A 24,669-nucleotide genomic window follows, 5' to 3' on the forward strand; every position below is an offset into this window, starting at 1 on the left:
ACGCCACCGTTAGTATTTTCCACAGACAATCACAAACATCCATGCCCATGGCGGGATTCAAGCCTGCAGCATTTTGGCTGGAGAGCGGATGCACTTATCACTCGGCCAACCAGGCTGGCTGGTATTAATGATTTCAATGCAGAGGATTTCAGCATGCTCAAACTGATAAACAATTTCTTTTGCTATTAATTTATGTTCAATAAATATTAATATTCCACCCCCTCTTTTTGTTTAGCAGCAGGATTTATGTTGTTGAAAGCCTGGAATTTCGAAGGTAGTTGCTTCATCATTAGTAACGGATACTTCCAATATATCAATAACACCAGTGTAATTCTAATGTTTTTGGATGCTTCTGATATCAAGGATAGAGTGTACCATGGAATTGGAAAAAAATTAAAATTAATTAAATTTTATTTTAATTATTATAATTATTAAATTCTTCTTCTTCTGCAGTGTCTCCCACTTAAGTGGGGTCACCATTGATAATGAGTCTCCTCCACACCTTCCTGTCTTGGGCTGTCACCACATCCAAGTTCTTCATCCTCAATTCCTCTTCTACCAGCTCCCTCCATCTCTTCTTTGGCTGCCCACGCTTCTGCCTTCCTTGCACATTCATCTGCATCACCCTTCTTCTCACATATTCGTCCTCCCTCCTCATCACATGACCAAACCATCTCAACCTTAATTTAAAAATTTAATAATTATAATTATTAAATAATAAATAAAAATAAATATTATATAAAAATTATTAATTAATTTCATTAATTAATAAATAATTAATTTTTATTAAAAATTGCCAACAAAGGTTGGTCGATTGGTAGAGCCTCTGTTACTAATGGCTCAGCAAAACGTTAAGCATTTGAGCACGGTTAGTAGTTGGAAGGGGATCAATCGTTCGATGCTGTTGGCACACTCTCCCTCAGTGAGTCTTTAGACTCCCTGGAGGTGTCACATAATAATAATAATTATGAATATTTTGTGTCACTTTTTAATAAAACAAATAATTTTTTTTTTTTGTTCAAATTTGCTATAGATATTCTATCATGTCTATTAAACAATATAAACTAAAATTATTGAGCAAATATCAGTTCCTTTAAAGCTATGAAATTTAATTTGTCCATATAATGATTATTACACAAATCTTGCATGTTTGAAAAATAAACTTAAAAATTAAAATACATATCAATGATTATAATTTTAGTTCAATATATTCTAGATAAATTAAGCTGCATTAGAAAAAAAAATAAAACTATAACAATCAAAATGTAGAAAGTTTTTGAGTACAAAAATTATGGAATATATTCTTTAGTATATAAACTTTATAAAAACAAAAAAAAAATTTTTTTCTTATTTTTACCTCAAAACTATGATTTTTTTGGGGTACCCTAACCTTAATATGCAGGATGGAGAATCCTCTTGTTTGAACTGTTTGTTGTTTCCATGCATTGAGTGAGTTGAAAGTACAATTGCTGATATATTGTGGTGTTATTACATCTGTCTAATGGTTCATATTTATTTTTTGTTGTGATGTTGTCTTCTTTTGTTCTAATTAGGAGACTTGTTTTCACTCTTGCAGCCTATCTATATCTTCTGAGCTTTTGATTTGTATTGAATTTGAAGTTTGTGACTTTTCAAGAATATCTTGGCCCAGTGATATCTAATCCAAGATTTTTTTTTCCCTTCTGTTTTTGCTTTTCTTGCTTGGTACAACACATTCTGGTTAAATGGTGTTAAATACTCAGAAAGAATTGGTGTATTGCCTCTCTTTCTGTGTATGTGTGTATACACACACACACATACACACAGAGAGAGAGAGAGATTTACTGAGTTTTGTCCAGTTGGTTAACATAAAATTGCTTATATAAAGTTGTTTATGCTTTAAACATGAACAAGAAGTTTTTGAACTCAGAAATCACTATCTATTTGCTGATGAGTAACACAATAAATCATTCAACTCTAGTCCTGATGATATAATTATTTTATTTATTTCATGTGGGAATAGTAAATTACAATACAAGCATTTGTATATAGGTGTATCACTTGATTATGATATGAATGACACTATAAAGATTGTTTTCATATTCCTACATAGATTTCCAAGCTTGGTCCTTTTTTCTGTTTTGTAGGGCAGATATTTTCCAATATGTTCCCATTACCTAAGCATTAGCCTACAAACCATTTTTTCATTAATTCTATAACACCTTCTTCTCCTTAGCCAGTCATAAAAGTTTGATAAGATCTGCTATGTTATGGCCACTAAATGCTTTTAAGTGTTCCTGGCTTTTTTGCAATCCTGCTAGGATTTCATGATCAGAATTTTCAGAAGCCGCATCAGGTGTATCTAGTATTTCGTGTTCTTCTAATTCTCAGCGTACTTATTTTTAGATGCAGTTCACAAAACATGTATTATTTGGTATTGTCCACGCAGTTAGCTTAGTGGCTATGCACTTCGCAACCATATGACTGGGGAAGGGGTGTCCCAGGTTCGATTCCCATCGAAGACGTGAGGAATTTGAAGATCTTCCTCAACCATAGCCAAGTTAGCCGGTCTTGGGCGCAGGCAGTAGGGTTTTTTCCGTCAGTTTATCTGGCATTTTTCATCCTGCAAGCAGGTATACCGGCCCCATGAACACACACAGATCTACAGCCATAAATACATAAATACTTAACCCCCCCCATGAGGGGGCTCAACTCGCCCCAATAGGGATGGGGGAGAAAAAGGGAGGAAACTTCATAAGAATAAAATAAATTTGATATTGTTATTCCCTGCAGAAATTGGTCGAACCATTTCATTTGTTGTTTCAATTGGACTGTTCACAGGGACACAAATTGCAAAAAAGGGATAAGTGTTGAATTTATATACTGTAACAACTTCGCTTTGATCGAATGAAATTAAGATTTAAAATTACTTATTATCATCATCGTCGGACCTTCATGTGGGAATTTTAGAAAACACAAAAGGAGATGTCTGTGTGTTTCTACATTGGTTGTGATGTGCATTTTTATTGGCAAAATGTTTTTTGTGTTTCCCACCCATGAAATTTTGTAAACCTATAATCTGTACCTGTGGCCTGATTAAAAATGATATTAATAATTCAGCACATATTGGATGGAATTTGGTAATTAGGATCGCTATTAAAATTTCTTTAAGTATTTTCAGTTTGATTTTAATCAGACCATGTGTTGTGGCAAAATGAAGCAAAGCAAAATTATATGTGTGGAGTACAAAAGCCATAAAAACAAGATGTCGTAAACACGCTATTTACACTTGGACATATCCATGGGATTTATACAAGAGTACTGCTCATAGACAGTGGAAATTATTAACAGTCAATAATTCAACTTTGAACAATATAAAGAGTTATGAGAAGAGTTTTTATTTTTTTAAACTAGTAATTATTTCACACCTGTGTAGCTCAGTGGATGTGGTGTTTGCATACCATGGCTCTTGGCAGCACGAAGGAAACTTCGTTTCAAATCTAGTTGGCGACTAGAGGAAATTTTTGTCGACCGGTTCCCTAGTTAGTTCATTCTCTGGTATGCGCAAATGGGTTTTTTCCCTCCTGGAAACTTGGATTTTTTGTCCCGTAAAATCAAGAAAATCAACCATAGAACCCACGCTATTTCAGACATTAAATATATTGTGTTAGGGTTAAGGACCACGAGATGGTGGCACTTGTTGAGCCGTCTCTTCACTGTGTACCACTTAATGAGTGATAGCCTTGGGCCAGCTATCTCTGATTGGCTACCAGTGGAAATTGAACTGCCCACTCAGTCTCCAAAAGTTAGATAGGGCTAAAATGGCCTCCCTGCTCCCTACACGGGAATAAAAAGGCATTAGCTGATTTTTGTTTTTTTTTTTAATTATTTCATACTACTTTGGGAAAAACAAGCACAAAGTGATTTGAAATTGTGGTAATAATTTTTCTCTTGATTGATGGAATTTAATAAAATTTGATATTTATGATCATTATTAAAAAGTAAAGATAAAACAAAATAATGCCTACAGTACACGTGCGACAAAAAAGTATTTTTATTAATTATTATTATTGTTTTGTTTCAGCTGTTGTTGATAGTGAATCTTCTTCTTCTTGCTCAATCTTCTCATGTCTGAGGACTCGTGAACTAGCCACAATGTCTCCATTTCTTTCTGTCTTTTGTTGCAGCAGTGGCCAACTTCAAGTAAGTCCAGTGATCTTTTTAATCTGGTCCAACCATCTTGGTCTTGGATATCCTCTTTTTCTTTGTCCTTCCACTTTGTCCTGGATGATAAGTTTTTCGAGGTTGTCATTATCATGTCTTGAAATGCTTTCATTTACAATGTCACATGTTCTTTGTTTTTAATTGACTTATTATTCTTTCATTAGACCTTTTGTCCATCTAGGAGATTCTCAAAATCCTCCTCCAACACCACATTTTGAAGCTGTTTATCTTGTCCATATCTTTCTTGCTGAATGTTCAAGATTCAGCACCATAAATGGAAATTGAAAACACCAAACTATTGACCAGTCTTGATTTAGTGGTGATAGAAACGTGTCTGTCTCCATATTTTCTGCAATTGCACCATTGCTGACCTTGCCATGGTAATTCTTTTAATTTCTGGTTGACATCTACTCTTGGTGCTTATTAAAACTTCAAGGAATTAAATTCATCCACCTTCTCGAAGTCAATGTTGTGGGCAAAATTTTCATTTGTATCTATGGCCATGTATTTTGTTTTATTACGATTAATTCTTAAACATTTTCAGGCTTTCCCATTCAACTCTTATAATGAGGTGCTCCAGTTCTCCTTTGCTGTTGGCAATAAGAACGGCATCATCAGCATACCTAAGATTATCTTTTTGCCACCTGAGAAACCACTATCGTGTCCGTTAAGTGCCTTTCTCATAATGTATTTTCTGTAAAGATTGTATAGATCAGGGGAGAGTATGCATCCTTGTTTCTTACAGTTCTCGACAGTGGCGCACCCAGGGAGGGGGCCAAGCCCCCCCCAAAAAAAGAAAAAGTTAAAAAACACTAGAAAATTTTCCAAATTACTTTTCCTAATTAAAATTAATTTTTTATTTATGTTGCGTCATATCTTCTATTTCTATACTACTTATGAATTAGTGGTCACATAAGGTGAGAGAACCCTATTGCAGTGTTTCTCAACCTATGGTCCGCAGACCACCCATGGGCCATGACGATGGGACAGGTAGTTCACACAGGCTTAAATTAACCAAATAAATCTATGTATTTTAATTGAATTAAACATTAAAATTGAATAAGTAAATAAAATTATTAAAATAAAATGAATACTTAAAAAAAATACGGCAGAATGTTCATGGAATGAACATTCTGCCACTATTTTAATTTGTAGGGGCAAATAAAAGAGGAGTGAAGTGAAAAACAATATGGTTTTATTGCTTCCACCTTCCCTTGCTGTTTTATCAGATTTGAAGTGAACACGTGTTGTCCACATTTCAACCAATTGCTTGTTGTTTATTGATTTTTATTGTTGAAGATTTTCCTCCTTCAACCAAGGTGCAGCATATCTTCAGAAGTGCTTAGTAATACTTAGACAAAATGTGTTGTGAGTTAACTCCAGTATTTATATATTTTTCGGAAATCGCACAAAAGCAAGCTGACATTTGAGTTGAAATGCTAATTCTCTTCAACTGAATTCCAGTAATATGCAAAACTGCCATAACAGCATTCACTATATATATATATATATATATATATATCTTAGTTTTAACACGTTTATGAATTTTAACACTTTCAGTTGAATTTTATTGCTGCCGAGCGAACTCACACAATCTAATTAATAACAATAGTTTTTAGTTAGATACTGTGTTTGCCGGTGCACCATTTGGTTTTGCTTGAGTCTATGTATACAGCATAGTTTCTGTATGAGGGGACATGTAATTTATTAATTAGTGTCGTTTTTATCCCAGTTGTCTCTAATTGCACTATTTGTTGAGAAATATATCACACAGAATGCTTATACCTTATTCACTGACATAATAAAAGTACTTGTTTTTCTTGCCTCTGCAATATAGTGGCTATTGGGGGAGGACGTGTTGTTTACCGCTGGAGCAAGTTACTAACGCCCTGCTATGAACGTGTTTCAGCTTTTTTCATTTGCGAGGTATATGCGAAACTTTTTAATTTCTTTTTTTCGAAAAGTAAAATGAGGGGTGAGTATGTGCGAGTAAGTACGGTATTTCAATTATGGATAAGTACATTGGTACCTTCTTTAAATGGAAAAATATCTCGGATGACAGTGATAATACAAAACTAGTTTGTAATGACAGTTTGTGTGTAGTTTCTGAAGAGAAGAGGTCTGTAACGAATCCACAGAAACACAGAATTCCTATCAGTTGCAATGCGATAATATTAATACGCTGAATGAAAGGAATGATTTGCTGGATACTCGACCGGTGGATTGCATTTAAAGGTAAATACAGTTGGTTATTTTGTAGGAACATTTTTCTGTTTTGTGACTTTTCTCCCTTTACGGTAATTATGCCTACATTCTTGTGTTATTATTCAACAATTGTTTACAGGTTTGAATGTGTATATAAAGTCAATATCAACAGTAGCCTGATTACGAACTATGAACGCGTGATGAAAGGGACGGGGAGGTTTGGAGCTTCCCCGGATAGTATTCAAAAGGTAAATACAATTGGTTATTTTGTATAGGACCTCGAAACTTATTAGTTTAGAATTTAACCACTGGGAAAGGGTTTGTGTCCATCCTCAAAACTCTGAAACAGAATTTGGAAACATTTTCCGAATAACTTTTTATAAGAAATTTCTGTGATTTCACGATCCATTTCAGGCTTGCAGTCACGAGAACGCCTTTCGTTATCGAAAAAAAAGCAGCTAATTGAGCTTTCAAGTGACAGTGGACTTAAAATGCAATTCTGTGATCGTGGTTTGGCTCGATTCTGGATCTTGCCTTCAGTGAGAAGTGAATTTCCCGAATTATTTGAAGAAGTTGAAAATCGTCATGCAGTTTTCTACAACCTATCTTTGCGAGAAACAATTTTCATCGCTCCTTCAAATAAAAACAAATTACAGATTTCACCTTAGTGTGTGTGCCGATCTTCGACTGAAGTTGACCAATATTGAGCCAGATATCCAGCAACTCTGCAAGATCGAGAAGCTCATCAATCTTCCTATTATGATTCATTAAAGAATTGATAGAGGTGATCCACTTTCATGACTTTCTTAACCAAAAACAAGGATTGATTCTACGTGATATTTGAAAGTCCTTGGTATAGCTAAACATTATATCTTTGGTTATGCCAACAGTAATCTAAAAACTTTACATGAGAATAGATGACACAGATCTAGTCACTACATGTATCCAGTGGTGTATTTAGGTATTTCCCACCCCTAGGCTGTAGAAAGTGCCACCCCTCATGACCTGCTCATAGGCAGGTCACGATTCCAACCTCCAGTGACTGAAGTTGCCATAGAATTCCACTTGCTTCACATCGCATAATTTTCTCCTGGGTGGTGTCATTTTCAATTTCGGACAAAGTGGAAATTATTTCCGTCCATCCCTCATGAAAACTCCGACAGGCATCATCACAAGCTGACCAACGAGTAGGTGAAGGACGTTTCATTACTTTTGCAGAAGTTTCCAGTGCTTTCTTAGAACACTCCACTGATGTGCTGAAGATGTGAAAAAATACGTTCAGTTTCTGAAGGACATCAAAAAATGCAGAAGAGTATGGACAGGATTTGGCAACACAAGTACCAATTTGAGACCGAGAATGTCCAGTGCACGGTGTGAATTCTGCCAATGGATTTATTTCAAGAATTCTTGCTTGCAGTCCTGTGTACCTGCCTGACATGTTACTAGCATTATCAGATGCCTTCCCTCTGCAATTTGCTACATCAATTCCAACCTCGTTTTACTGAAGTCAAAACCGTTTCTTATAACTCGTCAGATTTGTGACTTATGTTAGGAATGAAATGCAAGAAATGCTCCACAGGAGTTCCATGTTCTTTTACATATCGTGCAATGAAGGATAGCTGATCAACATGAGACAAGTCTAGTGTTGAGTCAACACTTATGGAATAATACCTAGCTAATTTAAGTTCCTCCACAATAAATCTGATTACTTTTTCGGCCGTTATTTTAATAAATTCCTCATGCGTGGCAAAGGAAAGATAGGAAACGAAACCTTCTCCTTTTTTCCCCTGCTTTTGGCAATGTGCTCAGCAAGAAAGGGATCAAATTCACTAATCCCTATTGCCTTTGTGTCAAGTTACCGACAACAATACAGTACCTTTCCGTGCACGTGTCTCGGTCTGTATAGTTATGCAGAATCTGATTACATGCCAATATGCTTGCAGACTAAACTTACAATGAGGAAAATAAAAATATTTCTCTACTTGTGAGTAAATTCGGCATATAAGGAATATGTTATAATTAAAAAAATGAGAGCCTGGAAATCCCCCCCCCCCTCAAAATTTGCCGTTCTAGGCCCGGGCCTATACCTAAATACGCCACTGCATGTATCTAATTGTTTGGTGCTTAACACTAATGCTTTAATATTAGATTTAACCATACTCCATACTTCTTATTTTAATTAAAGCTATCAGATATTTGCATAATCGAACTAGTCAATCAACATATTATTTATTTACATCATTGCTTTTGTAAAAATTAAATGACTAATAACTCCCAGTGTTCCGATAAAATAGATTTAATGATACTAATTTTTTATATATTGATGTCAGTTATGTGGTAGTTACTGCTGTATATTACTGTATTAAATATTCATGTTTTGAGTAGGACTGTAGTATAGTTGCAGTGATGCTGTAACATTTGCCTTTGATCACAAAGACCTAGCTCTTGTAGAGTAGGAGCCTTATAAAGACTTATCAGCTGAAGGTTAGTTATCTGATCTCATATAGTGATTGGAGGTTTTTTGTTTCTCAGAATCTCAACTTTATATTTTGCAAAGAATAGACACTCAGCTGGAGAATATATATATATATATTAGTTTTATGGCTTTAGTTGCTTTGCTATGCATATTCCTCCAAATTGTTACTGCTAAATTTTAGGATTTTACTTTAATCTCTCAATTCCTTATTGCATTTTTAAATCACTTTGTTGGATAATTAACTGTGGATAAGTATAACTGAATGTATGCTGTTGTACACGGCATGCTAACCTATTTAAGATCGGTTAACCTGAGGATTTGGCTATTGAACAAGATAACTGAGAAATCACTGTATATTTAAATAATACTTAAAATTTCATCATTGTTAAAGTCTTCTTTCCTAATTGACCTCTAATTCCTCTTTTACTGGATATAAGATATTTGTTTTCTTATATGGTATATATTTTTCTCATATTTGTAGTTAAGTTTTTTCTATGAGAGATTGCCATTTCTGAAGTTACTTCTAGATTATATAGAAAACAAAGGTATATTTTCTTTAATAAATTTTTAATAGCTATGTAATAACAGAGCTAATGCAGAGTGATTTGCACAAAATTATAGTGTCTCCACAACCTCTTACTGCAGATCATGTAAAAGTGTTCTTGTATCAGATTCTTAGAGGTAAGTATTCTTTTGTGTGTGTGTGTGTGTGTGTGTGGGAAGGAAGGGAAAATAGTATGCAGTTCTGTATTTTACAATATCATTGTGTACAATTTCGAATTGATCTGGATTATAGATTAATTCAGAACAGAATAAATCTGTTATTTGTCATAACATAAATATATTAATTGTCAGCAAAATTTTTATATATGAATGAATTAATATTTAATCTGTATAAATTTTAAAAATCTTCCCAAATTTTTAAAGAAATAAGCTTTTTTTTTTTTCTATTAATTTATTTGGTTTTTTATTTTCAGTGACAATCATTTGTTAAAAGCGTGGTTGGTGAAAAGATTAAGAAAGGATATAGCAGTGCTATAAACTTTTAAAATTTTTATTAAGTTAAATTATTTATTATATATCAACCCTTTTAAGTTATTTCATTTTTTGTTTGCCTTCTTTAACATAATTTTAGTAACTCAGTTTGCAGCCTTAAGAAAATCCATAGTACAGCTGCTACCAAAGAATATATAAATTGATTTAAGAAGAGATGGTTCACATGGTTTTTATGTATATATTGAAGAAGCAAAACTGACAGAGTTGAAGTTCATAGGCCATATTGCAAAAGTTGGTAAGATAGCTCAAAAATTAGTTGTATTAAAAAACAGGCTAACAAGTAAAGATAGGAAGTTATTATACCTCTTTATGAATCCATGATTCAGCCACTTCCTGACTACTGTGCACAGATTTGGTCACCTGGGTTTCTTGGGAACAAGGAGGTGGTAGAGAAGATTCAGTGATGAGTGATTAAGCTGGTGACAGGTCTGTGGAATGCTCCCTATGAGGATAAGTTGAAGATGTGTGGGCTACAAAGTTTGATTGATATGCAGAAAAGAGGGGACATGATAGAAACTTAGGGGTTTTATGACATTGATGCCAAGGAAATTTTTCAATATTTGAAAAATAGTCAGAAAACTAGGAGTCATCCATAGAAGTTGTGGAAGGGTGTGCAGACTAGATTTTTTTGTGTTGAGAGTGGTGAATGAGTGGAATGGGTTGCCAGAATTAGTTGTAGGTGCCTTGACAGTGAATTCAAGGAGAAGTATGATAGGATTGTGTGTAGAACATTCAGTTTGCATCTCTTGATAAATCTCCAGACTCCATGTAGATACCATGTGATAATAATAATAATGATGATGGAAAATTGGGAAGTACAAATTTTCCACTGTGAAAATTTGGATTATATTTTTGGATTTTCTTCTGAGGAGTGTAGATTATTTTCTTAAATAATTACAAATTACATCTTGAAAATTAGTCTTATTCTCTGTTGATTTAAAATTCTCAAGGATTCTTTTGGGTTCATCAAATTCATCTCCATGACAAGAAAAGAATCAGATGAACAAGTTCAGATGATATTTCAGCATTTCATTGCAGACAGAGCAAGCTTCCTGAAAGGAGGAACAGAACTTAAAAAAAAAAAAAAAAAATTGTTTTATTAATTCTGAGATGAAGAAATTATATGAAGACTTGATTCCTTATACACTTAAAATTCTTGTCTCACGGGAGCAGGGAACTAGAAAGTTTTCCTGCTGCATTGCAAAGCATATTATACGTGACAAGAAATTATATTTCTGTTTTAATCCTTTATGAAAGTGTAAGCCAATGTTTTATGTTTTCTCCTTGTATATATAGTGTTATATCCCTTTTCTGTTTGTTATTTGTCTTTTTATTTATCTGTTATCAGTTATTTCGTATGCCGACACATTTATGGTTATTTTATGACTGTGCCAGCCAGCAACTGAATTCTGATATACTATCCTAGATAACTAAGAAAAAGAATGCAGGGATCAAGAAGTTTGCAGTCGTGGTCCCGTTTCTTTAGTTACTAATGGATATCCTTCTAATGCATGGTTCGTGATTTTTCAAGCGGTAATTCAATCCACAGAAACATGACAAACTCATTTTGGTTTAAACACAAGAAATACGTTTATTTTGGCAAGACACAGAGATATGCTTTAGTTAAACCTTCAATTCTAAAAGAGTCTGAGTTCCCTACCTTTTCTTAAGTTAACACATCCAAAAAAAGTTCCACACTATAATTTCTTATACTGACAAAATCTTACTCTTCCTTATATATCTATTCTCAGACTCTGTTAATTTATACTAAATTACCCATTACTATCACACATATAAAATTCATATATATACAGGCTTATTCTACAATTCTGGCATAGATTTCATGAGATAACATTCTTTCTTATATTCAAACTTTGTCCCCCCCCAGAATTTTAGCTAGCATTCAAATTAAATTTTAACATAATGACATTAATTTCCTTCTTTCGACACAAACAGTCCGAAGCCTCGGTTTCCTATTCGGCTCAAGCCTAAGATGCCTCTTATTCCTTAGGTGTAGACAAAATGTCCAAATGCAAACAGTTCTTTAAACACAACACGGAAATTGGCTGTTTTCTCAACGTTCAGTTTCTTTTTCCTCTCTGGTTACTCTTAACTTAATACAAAAGGGTGTCAGCTTACCATTCTTGCTTTATCTGGCAGATTTACGACCTTCTTATCTAGATTCTCGGATCTCCTTACCGTAATTTCTTTAATGGCGTCTCCGCTATTCTTTTATTCTACTCGAAAAGGAGCACTCTTTCACTGACTTGTACACTGGCGTTAATTCACCAGCAGCCCTTTCTTCTAGAACTCTGGTTGCATTATAGCTGCAGCTTTGATCCACGTGGCATGTATAGCAAGGGGAAATTCTTGCTATGCATGGCGGCAAGTTTTCACAGCTACTCAGCTCTCCACTCAGGAAACCAGGAACGGACGAAAAAGAGAAGAGCGATTCAAATCCCCGCCAAAACCTATATACCACTAAACAGCACCCTCACTCGGTGGTGTCGTCATGCATACGCCGGCAGCCGATTGGTTACCGGCTCTGAACTGCCTTTGACATGGCCTAATGCTTGTATTAACTTATATACATGTTCTTAGCAATTTTACATGGATTTCTTATCTTAAATAATTTACAAACACCCTCTGTTCAAGTTATGGGCTTCTCTAACATCACTTAATATTTACAAAACTGAATATATATATATACATGTTTTAGTCATTAACAGTCACATTTTCCATCTGGAGGCATAAGTATGTCCTTATCCGTCCTTTCTGACGTTACCTTATGTTGGGTCGGAAAAAGGATGACTCATCAAAAGTGAATCAGCACTTTTTCCGACACAACAATAGAGACTGTTGACTTCACATCAGTTGCTTTAGTATACTATAATGCAAAAACATTATGGTAAGAGCTACTGTTCCAGGTCAGGTTTGACTTTTATTTGAGGATTTCATTGGTTCAGTATCTTCATTATTCCAAAATCTCATGTGAGTGACCTAAAAAAAACACCTCTTTCACATAACTCAAAAATAGCTCTTAAAAAAATCTCAAAATTCTCTCTTCCTGAAATACCATGCCGAACCTCAACCACTGGCAAGTACACTGCTATAGTAAACCTCAGCTCTACATGGTAGTAGGCAAAAACCCACTATATGCCAAAGAGCAGCTCTTCACAGTAGCAGGCAAAAACCCACTATGTGCCAAACATCAGCTCCACATAGCAGTAGACAATCCTGTAGCATGCAAGAGTCTTACCACTCTACTAGAGAACACTAGAATGGTATTATATCCCCCCCCCTTCCAGGATAGCTCCCAGATGAATATATATAGCAATGTCATCTGCATTGATTGACCCCAGAAAGATATTAAGGGTAAATTGCTGCAGAAGTAATTTTGGTGTATCACCATATTATTATTATTACATAGGCTGTTCAATAAGTTCTAAGACTATATTTATACAGAAAACAGATTAACTTTAATTGTCATCATTTACATGGTCTCTTTCGAAGTAACTACCGTGAGACACGATGCATTTGTCCCAACGTTGCGTCCACTTCTTAAACACGTGGGAAAGTCCGTTTTTTGAGAGTTCTTTCAAAACTGCCTCCGCAGCTTTTACACATGCTTTGTTGCTTTCGAAATGGCGGCCTCTTAGTCGTTTCTTGAGCTGAGGAAACAGCCAGAAATCGCACGGTGCGAGATCAGGATTATGGAGGGTGTGGTAGGATATCTATGTTGTTCTTCTGCAAACTGTCCACTACACAACCAGCAATATGTGGCCTTGCATTATCGTGGTGCAATAAGAAGCCATTCTTCAGCAATGGATGATTCCTTTTGACGTGCTGTACTATTGTCCGTAAAACATCCGCATAGTATGAATGGTTTACTGTATTCCTGGGTTCTACAGAGTGTTGGTAAACAATGCCTTCGTAGTCAAAAAACATTATGGTCATAACTTTACCAGCCGATTTTACAGTTTTTGCTTTCTTGGGGGTAGGTGAAGACGGATGCTTCCATTCACTGCTTTGTTGTTTCATTGTAGGGTTATAGTGATATAACCAAGCTTCATCTGCTGTAATGATGCGTTTTAAGAAGTTGTCGCCTTCTTGTTCCAGTCTTTCTTTCCATTCTGTGCACACATCCACTCGATGCTGCATTTGCTCCGGTGTCAAGAGTTTGGGAATCCACTGGGTGCAAACACGTTTCAGTCCCAAATGTTCAGCCATGATTGAGTGAACACTTCCCACAGAAATATTCAGGACGACATGCAGCTGGAGTACTGTAATTCTGCGATCCTCCTTGATGATAATCGCTGCTGTGTTGATCATTGTCTCTGTGATGGACGTTGAAGGTATTCCCTCATGTTCAAGATCTTCCACATTTTGCCTTCCTTCCTTAAAAGTTTTATGCCAGTGAAAAACACTTGCCCTCGACATCGCTTCATCGTGGAAAGCTTCGCGTATCATGTTAAAAGTGTCCGATGCCGATTTTTGCAAACGCACACAAAATTGAATCACATAACGCTGTTCCAAGGACGCTTCCATTTCGACGACTGGTCACGGCTCGTAGGTGCGCCAAAACAAGCTTGCGTTTAGTCACATGACACTCTGGCACATCAGCCTGTATATGCCATCTATCAACGTCTTTTGCAACAACATTTCTTTATTCCACAGAAATTAATATTGTGATGAGTGGTTTCACGACAGTAAAATAGTCTTATTACTTATTGAACAGCCCTCGTATTATCTGAGACCTCCAGGGAGTCAAGGACTCATCGAGGGAGGCTGTAAATTACCCAACCGAGCTATCATACCTTCCCTTAAATTAATTTACACTAGATGCACTCACTACCCCTAAGGGCAAATTATTCCACTCACTCACTGCTCTCTGAGAGAAAAACCTAGCTCTTACCCCTTTCTGGACTGAGAACAAACTTAACTTCCATGGATGCCCCCGTGTTCTCTCCCCACCTTCCATATAACGAAAAATTTCATCATTTGAAATGCTATAACACCCATTCAAAAGTTTATAAACCTCTATCATATCACCCCCTCTTTTTCCTGTTAACCAGTGTCTTTAATCCACATACTCGCAATCTTTCCTCATAATCTAAATCCCATAATCCGAATATAATCTTTGTAACTCTTCTTTGCACCCTTTCTACAGCTTCTTTATCCCCTTGGAACCCAGGAGACCAAATCTGAGCACAGCAATCCAAGTGTGGTCTTATCAAAGCCTTATAAAGAGGCAAAATTACTTCCTTATCCTTACATGTCAAGGTTCGCTTCAGCATAGAAATTATCCTCTGAGTTGTATTTGCAACTTTTGCTATGTGACCTTTGAACTTTAAATTCTTATCCACCAATACACCAAGATCCCTTGCCTCTTCAGTTTCTTGTAGCATAACCCTGCTAATATAATATGCCGCTGGATCTCTAATCATGCCAAAGTGCATAACTTTATGCTTACTAACATTAAACTGACAGCCATTTTCCTTTGCCCAGATTTCCAGTCTATTCAAATCATTTTGTAATTGCTGAATATCAGTAGCATCGCTGATTGCCCTGCCTATCTTCGCATCATCAGCAAACAATTGCAAATATTGTTAATTATTTCCGATCAGAGACAATAGTTTTATCATTGAGTTACAAAGTACATTATATTTAACAAGAAATAATATTCTTGCTTTAATCCTTGACCCAAGCATTAGCAAACATAGTTTGCTCATGAAGTATTTTCATAACTAGTCTTCTCATATATAGAAGCTGCTGACTACACATCATATGCCCAAGTGTTCCATAATGTTTCTGCATTATGGAAGGCCACTATCCAGATCAGTTATGACTGGCTTCCACCGATGTGACCTCAGTAAAGGTCGAAACTAGTCTGGATCATAGCCCTTCCCATTATGTGTTTGCATTATAGAATACAGAGGCAACTGATGTGAAGCTAGTAGCCTCTATATTCAAGTAGATTAGTTGTGAAGAAACTGCACTTGCAAACTTTGTTTGTTTTATGCTTGGTAAATGATTAAAACAAGTATATAATTTCTTGTCAAATACAAAGGGTTTACTACTGAGTTACAAAGTATGATATATTTTGTAACCCAGTAGTAAAACTTTCTACAACTGTCTCTGATTTGGTAATATGGTAATATTACCAGATCAGAGATAATACAATATGGTAATACATTATTTATTACTTGTATATAGAAAATACATGATGACTTCTGCATTGATTTAATCTTGGTACTTACCTATGTCTGGCTCCCACTAATGAGACCTCATTAGTGGGAGCCAGAACTAGTGTTGGTAATGGCCTTCCTCATAATGTTTTTGCATTATTTGATACCGAGGCAATCGATGTGAAGTCTACAGCCTGTATGTGCAAGTGGACTAGTTATGAAGATACTTTACATGCAAACTTTGCTTATGCTTGGCTGAGTAAAGGTAATATTAAAACATTAATGTAATTCCTTATCCAGTATGATATAACAAAAAAACTGAGTATCTAACAGATAAATATCAAAAAAATTTTCTCCAAGAAATGAGCAGCTTTTCTTGTTAAACATATCATGAGCTTTTCATTTCTTGGAGAAAAATTTTAGACATTCTGGTTCCACCACCAAAACTTTCAGTCATCATTTCCTGTTTTGCACTAACATTATTTGCAGATTCTGACTCCTTTTGATGTTAGAGATTTCCAGTAGATAAAAGGAAATGTTACATAATTAAGCAAGTAAGTCTTTGGCCACTCTTGTTACAAGTATCATTAGGGAGTAAGACCAATGGAGATGCCGTGATCTAAATCAATGGTAGAAGTCATATACAAGTAGCAAAAAAAAGGTGTATTTCCATTGTAGCAAGTTTGTTCACTGGATCAGAAAGCAAATTATGCTTCACAGAAATTATACCTGTTACCCAAATGCGAGCAAACCAAAGTTTGCACAAGTAATGATATGTGCATATCATTTGAATGTAGAGATATTTGGATTTGTATCAGAATACTCACACTTGGATAAAGGATGAAAACCAGAATACATTTTTTTCTCAAGTATAATTTATTTTCTGATTCAGACAGTTGTAGCAAGTACTGTTACAAATGTCTCTCATAATAATATAATAATAATAATAATATAGTATTACATCTTTTTTGCCACTTGCATATGGAAATATGAACTTCTGTTATTGATTTAGCTCTTACTATCTTGAAGGTTGTACTTTCACTGATGATGCCTCAGTGAAAGTGAAAATTGTCTGTAATGACCAAGATTGTTTTGATCATAATGCATATTGTGATTGAATGAGCATGTAGGTTTAGGCACCTGTTTATATTCATGTTACATTGGAATGGAATAATTATAGCAAAAAAGAGAAATAATTAAACGACAGGTTTCATCGTTTCAATTTTCGTGTGTCACAGAAACAACTTCTGGAATACAATGTTAAAATTGCATTAATACACACAAGAAACAATGTGAAAGAAATGAGATTATAATAAATTAAGACTAAAGGTCTATGAGGGGTGCCCTCCATGGGTATCTATAGATGATATTGAGACTATGGAAGTTTATTTTTCACTTGGTTAGAATATAATAAATTTAGTTTAATCCTTTATCCAAGTGTGAGCAAACACCTTGTTCCACCTTTGCAATGAGTTGCCCGGCGTTACCACCTTACCCTAATCCTGATGATACTTTCAGGTGCAAACTTTGTTTGCTCACAATTGGATAAAGGATTAAACTAAATTTATTAGAGACTGTGGAATGTAGATTGAGGGATGATTGAGAATTTGTGGACTGCAGAAACTAGCAAAAAGGAGAAAGCAGAGTGAAATGATAGGGACCTACAAACTTCTGAAAGTGTCATATATAATACTAGTAGATGAAATTTTTAATTGTATGGAGGGTGTTGAGAGGACATCCATGGAAGTTGAGAATGGATGCAGCCAAGAAAGAGGTGAGAGATTTTTTTCTCATAGAGAGGCACATGATTGGAATAGATTGCCTTCGGAGGTAGAGAGTGCAGGTAGTGTGGATGAATTCAAATAAAGGTATGTCAGTTGGTTGGGTGATACGTGGCCTTCCTCATTGAGCCCTTGTCCTCCATGTAAGTTTTTTTCTGGTAATAATAATAATAGTATGTATACTAATATACTGGGATTTCCTCTTTTGCCATATTAGTATGATCACTACATCACTTTCATTTGTTCAAGCTCTTCTTCCTGTGTTTAAAAGATCTGCAGCTGTTTTATTTTGCCTGCTGCCTTTTTATTTTTTAATCTTCTAATAGCAATTTTGACTAGATTGAGATTGTTTCTCAGTTGTGAGTACCAGTAGAAAGACAAAGAAACAGAAATGGTTTCTCAAGTTGCATGATCTGTGCTATTTTCTTCTAAAGATTATACCTCAGATGTAAGGTTTCCATCAGGTGGTGGTCAGTTTAATAATTTCTCAAAATGTTATTAAAATTGCTCAACAATTTCTTTTTCTTGATTTTTATATCTTTGGTCAATAAGTATTATCGATTGTGGTTTATACTCTCTTAAGTATCTTTCTACACCTGAAAAATCTCAGAGTTATTTGCATTTTCTTTAATTTCTCCAGTTATTTTCTAGTATTTTATTCATTAAATTTCTACAGCTCTCAATATACTCTGAAGGATCCATGTAAATTTTAACCATGTTTCAATACATTTCCTTATAGTCTCTTATAAAATTTAACATTTATTTTTCTTTCTGTTGTTAGTGAATGGAAGAATGTCCCTTCACATTGGATTAGCAATGTATTTGAAGTGACTCCATCTATTATTATCATCATCATCATTGCACTTTCCATGGAGTCGGCAGACTCATCGTGGGAGGTTCATTCAACTGACAACATATTTGTCACAATGAATTTTAAACTCCTTAACATTCCTTGCATTAGAGTTGCCCCCCCCCCCCCCAATACCCACCTGTCTTCACAAAGTTGGAGCTGAAGGTGCTCCATTCCCTTCTGGAATTAAAAGTTATTAAAGGATTTATTATTTTATTTCATCTACTTTTTATACTCCACTCCTTTAGTTATTAGGAGAGGTGAGAAATGTAGTTCCTGGTCTGGCTTTTCTACATATTGTCTTTGTATGCTTATTCTTACACTCTCGATGTTATATAAGATTAGTATTTCTGTTTCTATTAACATTTATATTACCATGTGATAGAAAGTTTAAAAAATAGTTACTGGATACTAGTCAGTATCTGCATTAGTTCCTCTTTTTGGTACAGATATTTGCTATGCATGCCTTGCATCTATTGCTTATCATTACATGTCAGTTTGGTTGCTTATTGTCCCACCTGAAGAAGACCAACCTTGTTTATGGATATTCCTTCTGGAAAAATATTTGCTGCTACCAACTGCATGCCTTTTGTAAGATGCAAAATGAATCTAATACAGTTTTCATTACTAATGTCATGCTGACTATCTGGACCATTCACTAGTCAGTATCTAGTCTCTTTTCTTATTTTGGCATCAAAGTTGCACATAACTAATTTTATGGAAAATCCAGGTGAAGAATTATATCCTCAACAGATCATAGTGTACATATCATTCCTTAAAATTTATCATTGACATCATCATACTTATGTTCTGTAATATCAAACAAACAGCTTATAATATAGATGTAAGCGCTGAACATTTCCTAGCGTGAAAGTTTGTGCAGAATGATGGATCTTCAGAGTTGAAGCCTCCAGAAAAGCATACAACAGGACTACATGGTGAGGCACATCACCAAGCATCAGAGTGACCATACAGCATCTGTGGATGTCCAGTGAACAGATGGAATACCTTCGTGTTTGTTTCTTTAGATCACAATTTTAATTACTGGAAAATGTGTTTTTATATTGTTATGTCAGTTATAGAGAATTTCAGAGGAAGCATTTGTTTGTTCTATTAGGAGAGCATAAGCTTAAACATGTGTAGCCAGTTACTTTAATAGAGGTGTTTGGTCACAATTTCATGTACTGGAAAAGAGGCCTCCTGAATTCTCTCTCTCTCTGTGTGTGCGTGTGCTTGTATGACACATACAGAATTCTGTATGTTAGGAATTGCCTCGTACTATATATTATGTCAATCCCTACGAAAAGGTAACAATCTATAGCATATAGCACTGTTGGTAAGCTAAAAGTTAGATAATCTCAGAAGCCTGTTTCAGATAACAAACATGGAACCTTTTCAAACTTTTCAGATGTACAGTAAGCAGGCTGTAAATCTTACACTTGATAACAGGCATCAGCTGTTACCAATAGACTTTTACGAATCCACATACAGCCTGTTAGTTGGAGTGCAGAGATGCTACTTACTAACCTGGCCAGCACAAAGGATAATGCATTTTGCTTCATGGTTGTTGTTCTCTAATGAAAAAGCAGTTTTCGAGAGAGAGAGAGTGTGCATGCATGCTACATTTTTATATTTCAATTTTATATTACACATCTTGATTCTTGATATAATGATTATATGTTTTCAAAAGACTGAAAAAATAACAATTGAGATGAGTTGTACTCTTGAAAGTAATAAGAATTTGTTTTAATGTAGGACTCAAGTATTTACATTCAGCTCACATTCTTCACCGTGACATCAAGCCTGGTAACCTATTAGTAAATAGCAATTGTGTGCTAAAGGTAAGTAGTCGTTCAACTAAAAATGCTACTTAAAACTTAGCTTGTTACATTAATTTTTGTATTCTTAATATTGTTTGTGCATTAGTACTGTTTCCAGGTCTCCATAGAGTCATGCGATTCATTATAGAAGGCTAAATCCTCTACAGATCACAGTGTACATATCATTCCTTGCCTTGAGCAAGTTTAGTATTCGTGCACTTATCACCCCACAGATACAGTGTATTTCCCTCATTTCACCAATCAAGTTTCAAAAAACTACTTTTCACCTCCTTACCTCTTATTTTCTGACCACCTATTTATTCTTTAATAAATTTTCTCTAATTTTTCCTTATCTACCTTATGCATCATCAAATTCCTGTGTACCCTCAAGGGGTGCACAGGATATGACAGCACTACATGAAAAATTTATATCATTACTAACTTCTTATCTACAATTACCTTATGCAGTTCATCTATATTTGTTTTAATAGACTCCTCTTACCAACTTATATATCTCTCAAATCATATTAATCCTTCTCTTCTCTTATCTGTAGAGCACATTCTTTGTCCTCCTTGTATCCAGCATTCCACATTGTCAAGATAGATTAGTCACATTCCTCTGAATTTTCTCTAATTTTTCCTTATCTTCCAAATATCCAGGTGACCAAATCTGTGCACAGAAATTCAAATGAAGTCTGATCAATGCATTATACAATGGCAATTCATTTCCTTATCCCAGCTTGCCAGCATAATTTACTTTGTAGCATAAGGTTATCAAACATTCTACTTCAGGAAGACATGTTCTTTAGTCCTCCATCCTCCCACCTTTGAAAAAAAACAGTAAATGTCCTACTTTTACAGTTTTTGAATTTTAACCTTCAGTTTCGTATGAAGTGGAGTCTGTTTATAAAAAATAACTTCAGTTTTTATTAGATTAACTGTGATACTGTTGAAACTTCTACATATTATTCTTCTTGTATATTTTATGTGGATGTGTGTTACACTCCTTTTATATTTGTTCAGAAATATTCGTTTCACTCTGTACATGTGTATTTTACATAATTACGGAAAAGATTTTGCATAAAATATTTATTTGAAAACAAAAATGGAATTTTATTCAAATGTTTGAGGCCTCTATATATACATACTGTTAAATTGTGAATGAAGATATTTTGTATGTTTTAATACTTCATTCACATTTAACATAATCCACCATGTCCTAAGCAAGACTTCTAAATATTATTTGTTGTTAGTCTCTTGCTTGTAATATATTCATATAAATGCTTTGAGTTTTGTTTGTTATTAATTAATTATTTAATCTTAGAATATGTAATAATAATGCAAAGACTCTATATAAACATGTCATTCATTTTATTTTATTTATTCCTGTGTTAATATTATAAGAAGCTGTGCTAATATATTATAGGAATTAATATTTATCATATTTAAATGTATATTATATGAATTGTAAAATATCCTTTTATTTTGTTTCTGTATGTAAGAGTGATTTTATGTAATTCTTTTGATTGAATTTGATTGGCTGCTGAAGGAGAAGCAGAGCTTGTTTTTAGTCAGTGCGTGTTTAGAACGTCAACGGCTGTGATATGGAGTGAAGCCAGTAGATGTTAGCTGAACTGGTCAGAACCGGATTTTGGTTCTGACCAGTTCGTATTTAATGAACGTATTTAAGAATGAACGTATTTAATTGGAAAATGAGAGTAAAAAGAAGAGAAGCGTTCAGGACAGCAAGGAGTGAAGTAACGGGTGGCAGTAAGGGGATTTGGAAATGCTGTAAATCAATTAAAAAAAGGACCAGGAAATTAATAGGCAATTCGGAATATTTCTATGGAATTCTAAAATTACGGCAAATTCCAATTGTTTTGAGGAAGAATAGTGCAAAGCTGAATTTAATGCATAGAAGAAAATAAGGAATAAGTAGATTACCTAAAACGAGTGCATCAAGACTTGTGAAACTCTATGTTTAATATTTCAGTTATTATAGTGAAGATTTCTTTTGAATAGTGTTACTTCAAAGTAATAGTTTTAAGCGTGCCTAAAACCTACAGGTTTAAGCGTACCTATAGTAAATCCAGTATGTAAAAGGTGTAACCCAGTAAGAGCATTCCTTTTTGTATTTCAGTGTGAAGAAATGAGTTAGCTCTGCCTGATATATCTTAACATTAACTGTGGCGTTCTGCTAAAAATAGCCAAAGTAAGGAGCTTTAAAGTGTTTCCCCCTTGAAATGATAACTGCCTCATAATTAAATTAAGTGTTTGTTGACTAAGAGAGAATTAGAAAATTTTACCTTAAGAATAATTACTGTAAAATTCTGTAACATTGAACTGTGTGAACCTTTTTCAATTATTCGGAAGAATATAGAATTGACAGTTGAATGTTTAATGCCCAATGTTTTATGTTTGTTATGAGTATTTGAACTAAGTTGATGTATAAAAGAATTGAATTATCTCATTGAATAGAGACAAGTTGTAATAATAGTATTTAAGCATTGGAGAATAAGATCTGAAAATTTAACTTCAATCTTTAAACCAAACCGAGAGGCTACTAGTGTCTCAGAGATATTTTGAATATTGTTCAATTAGATTATCTTGCTTAGAAAATTATGCTTAAATGTACATGTTCTATAACCCTGTATTAAGTGTTCATTTTATTGAATTCATTTTGTTGTTTGCCTGATTTTTCTTCATCTGCATCGCTCATAAAAATTTATCGGGCCTTGCGGAAGCCTTAAATGATAATATTAACCTCGGCCTGTATAAAGTGAGATTGCAAAAGTTAGTTGATGATTGATTCCTCTGTATTATGTAGACTAATCTGAATATAGGGTGGTGCAGTATAATATAAATTTCCTTATATTTAGATCAGTATCAATCAGCATCTAACAAAATAAAAACAGAATTTAAAGAAATAAGAATAGATCCAACTAACCAACATAAATGGATCAATTAGCAAGATGGATGACACAACACATACATAGTTACATATATAAACTGTCTTATTTCCCTACTGGTTTGAAAGCTTATATATATACATATGTGTGTTGAGGAACATTGACGCGGTTGTTTTGATACATTTGTATAAAGAGAATTTAATGACTGAAACCTGAGAATAATTGTAAGGTTTTAATGGTATAACACACTACTAGTTTTGGCTTTTGACAGCCTTCTTCGGGTGTCTTTTAAAAATAGGAAACTGCAATAAAAACAGTCAAGTTTAAAAAAACTGAGAAACAGGAAAAAATTGCAGTACATAATTAACATGAAAAAACATTGTAGTTACATTTAAGTCGTTCTTTCAATCGTGGCATTGTTTGGTGAGTGCATGCTTGCAGTCTCTCGTGAACGCCAGTACTGAACAACAGCAGAATGGCTATCTGGGTGGTTGTAGTTCAAATTGTTATTTAAATGTTCATGATTAAGGATGATTTCTCTGGACTCCACAATTTTTCTTTCAAACTCATCATGGCAACGAAAGATGTTTTTGGATCTATCGCAGCAGACTGAATGACCCTGGTATTCATCATCAGGATTGTTCGTGAAAAGAACATAACTAGACAAGGAACTAGCACATGTTCTTTTGTAAGAGATGTCTCTCTTATGCTCCTCTATACGTAATTCGATAGATTTATCTGTTTGACCAAAATAAGGGATATTACAGTCACACCATATCTTGTGCACGCCAAGATATTTCAGATTATGATGATGAGGCTTCGGATGGCTTACTAGAGAGCGGATTTTGGAAGTGTAGTAAATAAAGTCCTGATGTTGTATTTCTTAAGAACTCTAGCTAATTTGGGAAACTGAACTGATGTATGGGATAGAGATATTACCCTTAATATTGGTTATTTCTTCAGTGCAGTGGCTAGGAGGATCTAGAAGGAATTTTTTAATGGTTCTATCAGCATATGTATTTTGTCTAAAGACATATGAGAGGTAATTAATTTCATTTTGTAGTTCATCTATATATATATATATATATATATATATATATATATGGAGATCCTCAAGGAAATTAATAAAATCCATTCTATTTTGAGAAGTATATACATTTTTTTGGTTATACTATAAATGA

At 34.5% G+C, this 24,669-nt stretch overlaps 1 protein-coding gene across 4 annotated transcripts in view; it reads left to right on the forward strand.

Moving 5' to 3' along the window:
* nmo (serine/threonine-protein kinase nemo) overlaps positions 1-24,669 on the forward strand; it is a 362,063-nt gene that overhangs the window by 159,656 nt on the left and 177,738 nt on the right. For all 4 annotated transcript variants that reach the window (XR_016549577.1, XM_090406022.1, XM_090406024.1 and 1 more), the window contains exons 4-5: positions 9,459-9,565; positions 20,515-20,600. Coding sequence is in view for 3 of the 4 variants with exons in the window: in XM_090406022.1 (XP_090262148.1) it covers positions 9,459-9,565; positions 20,515-20,600 (193 nt within the window). In the remaining variant the exon portion in view is untranslated. The remainder of the gene's footprint in view (positions 1-9,458; positions 9,566-20,514; positions 20,601-24,669) is intronic.

This window comes from Typopeltis vanoorti, chromosome 16, assembly GCF_054136105.1.
Source record: "Typopeltis vanoorti isolate ZY-2024b chromosome 16, IOZ_Tvanoo_1.0, whole genome shotgun sequence".
NCBI classification, from domain to species: Eukaryota; Metazoa; Arthropoda; class Arachnida; order Uropygi; family Thelyphonidae; genus Typopeltis; species Typopeltis vanoorti.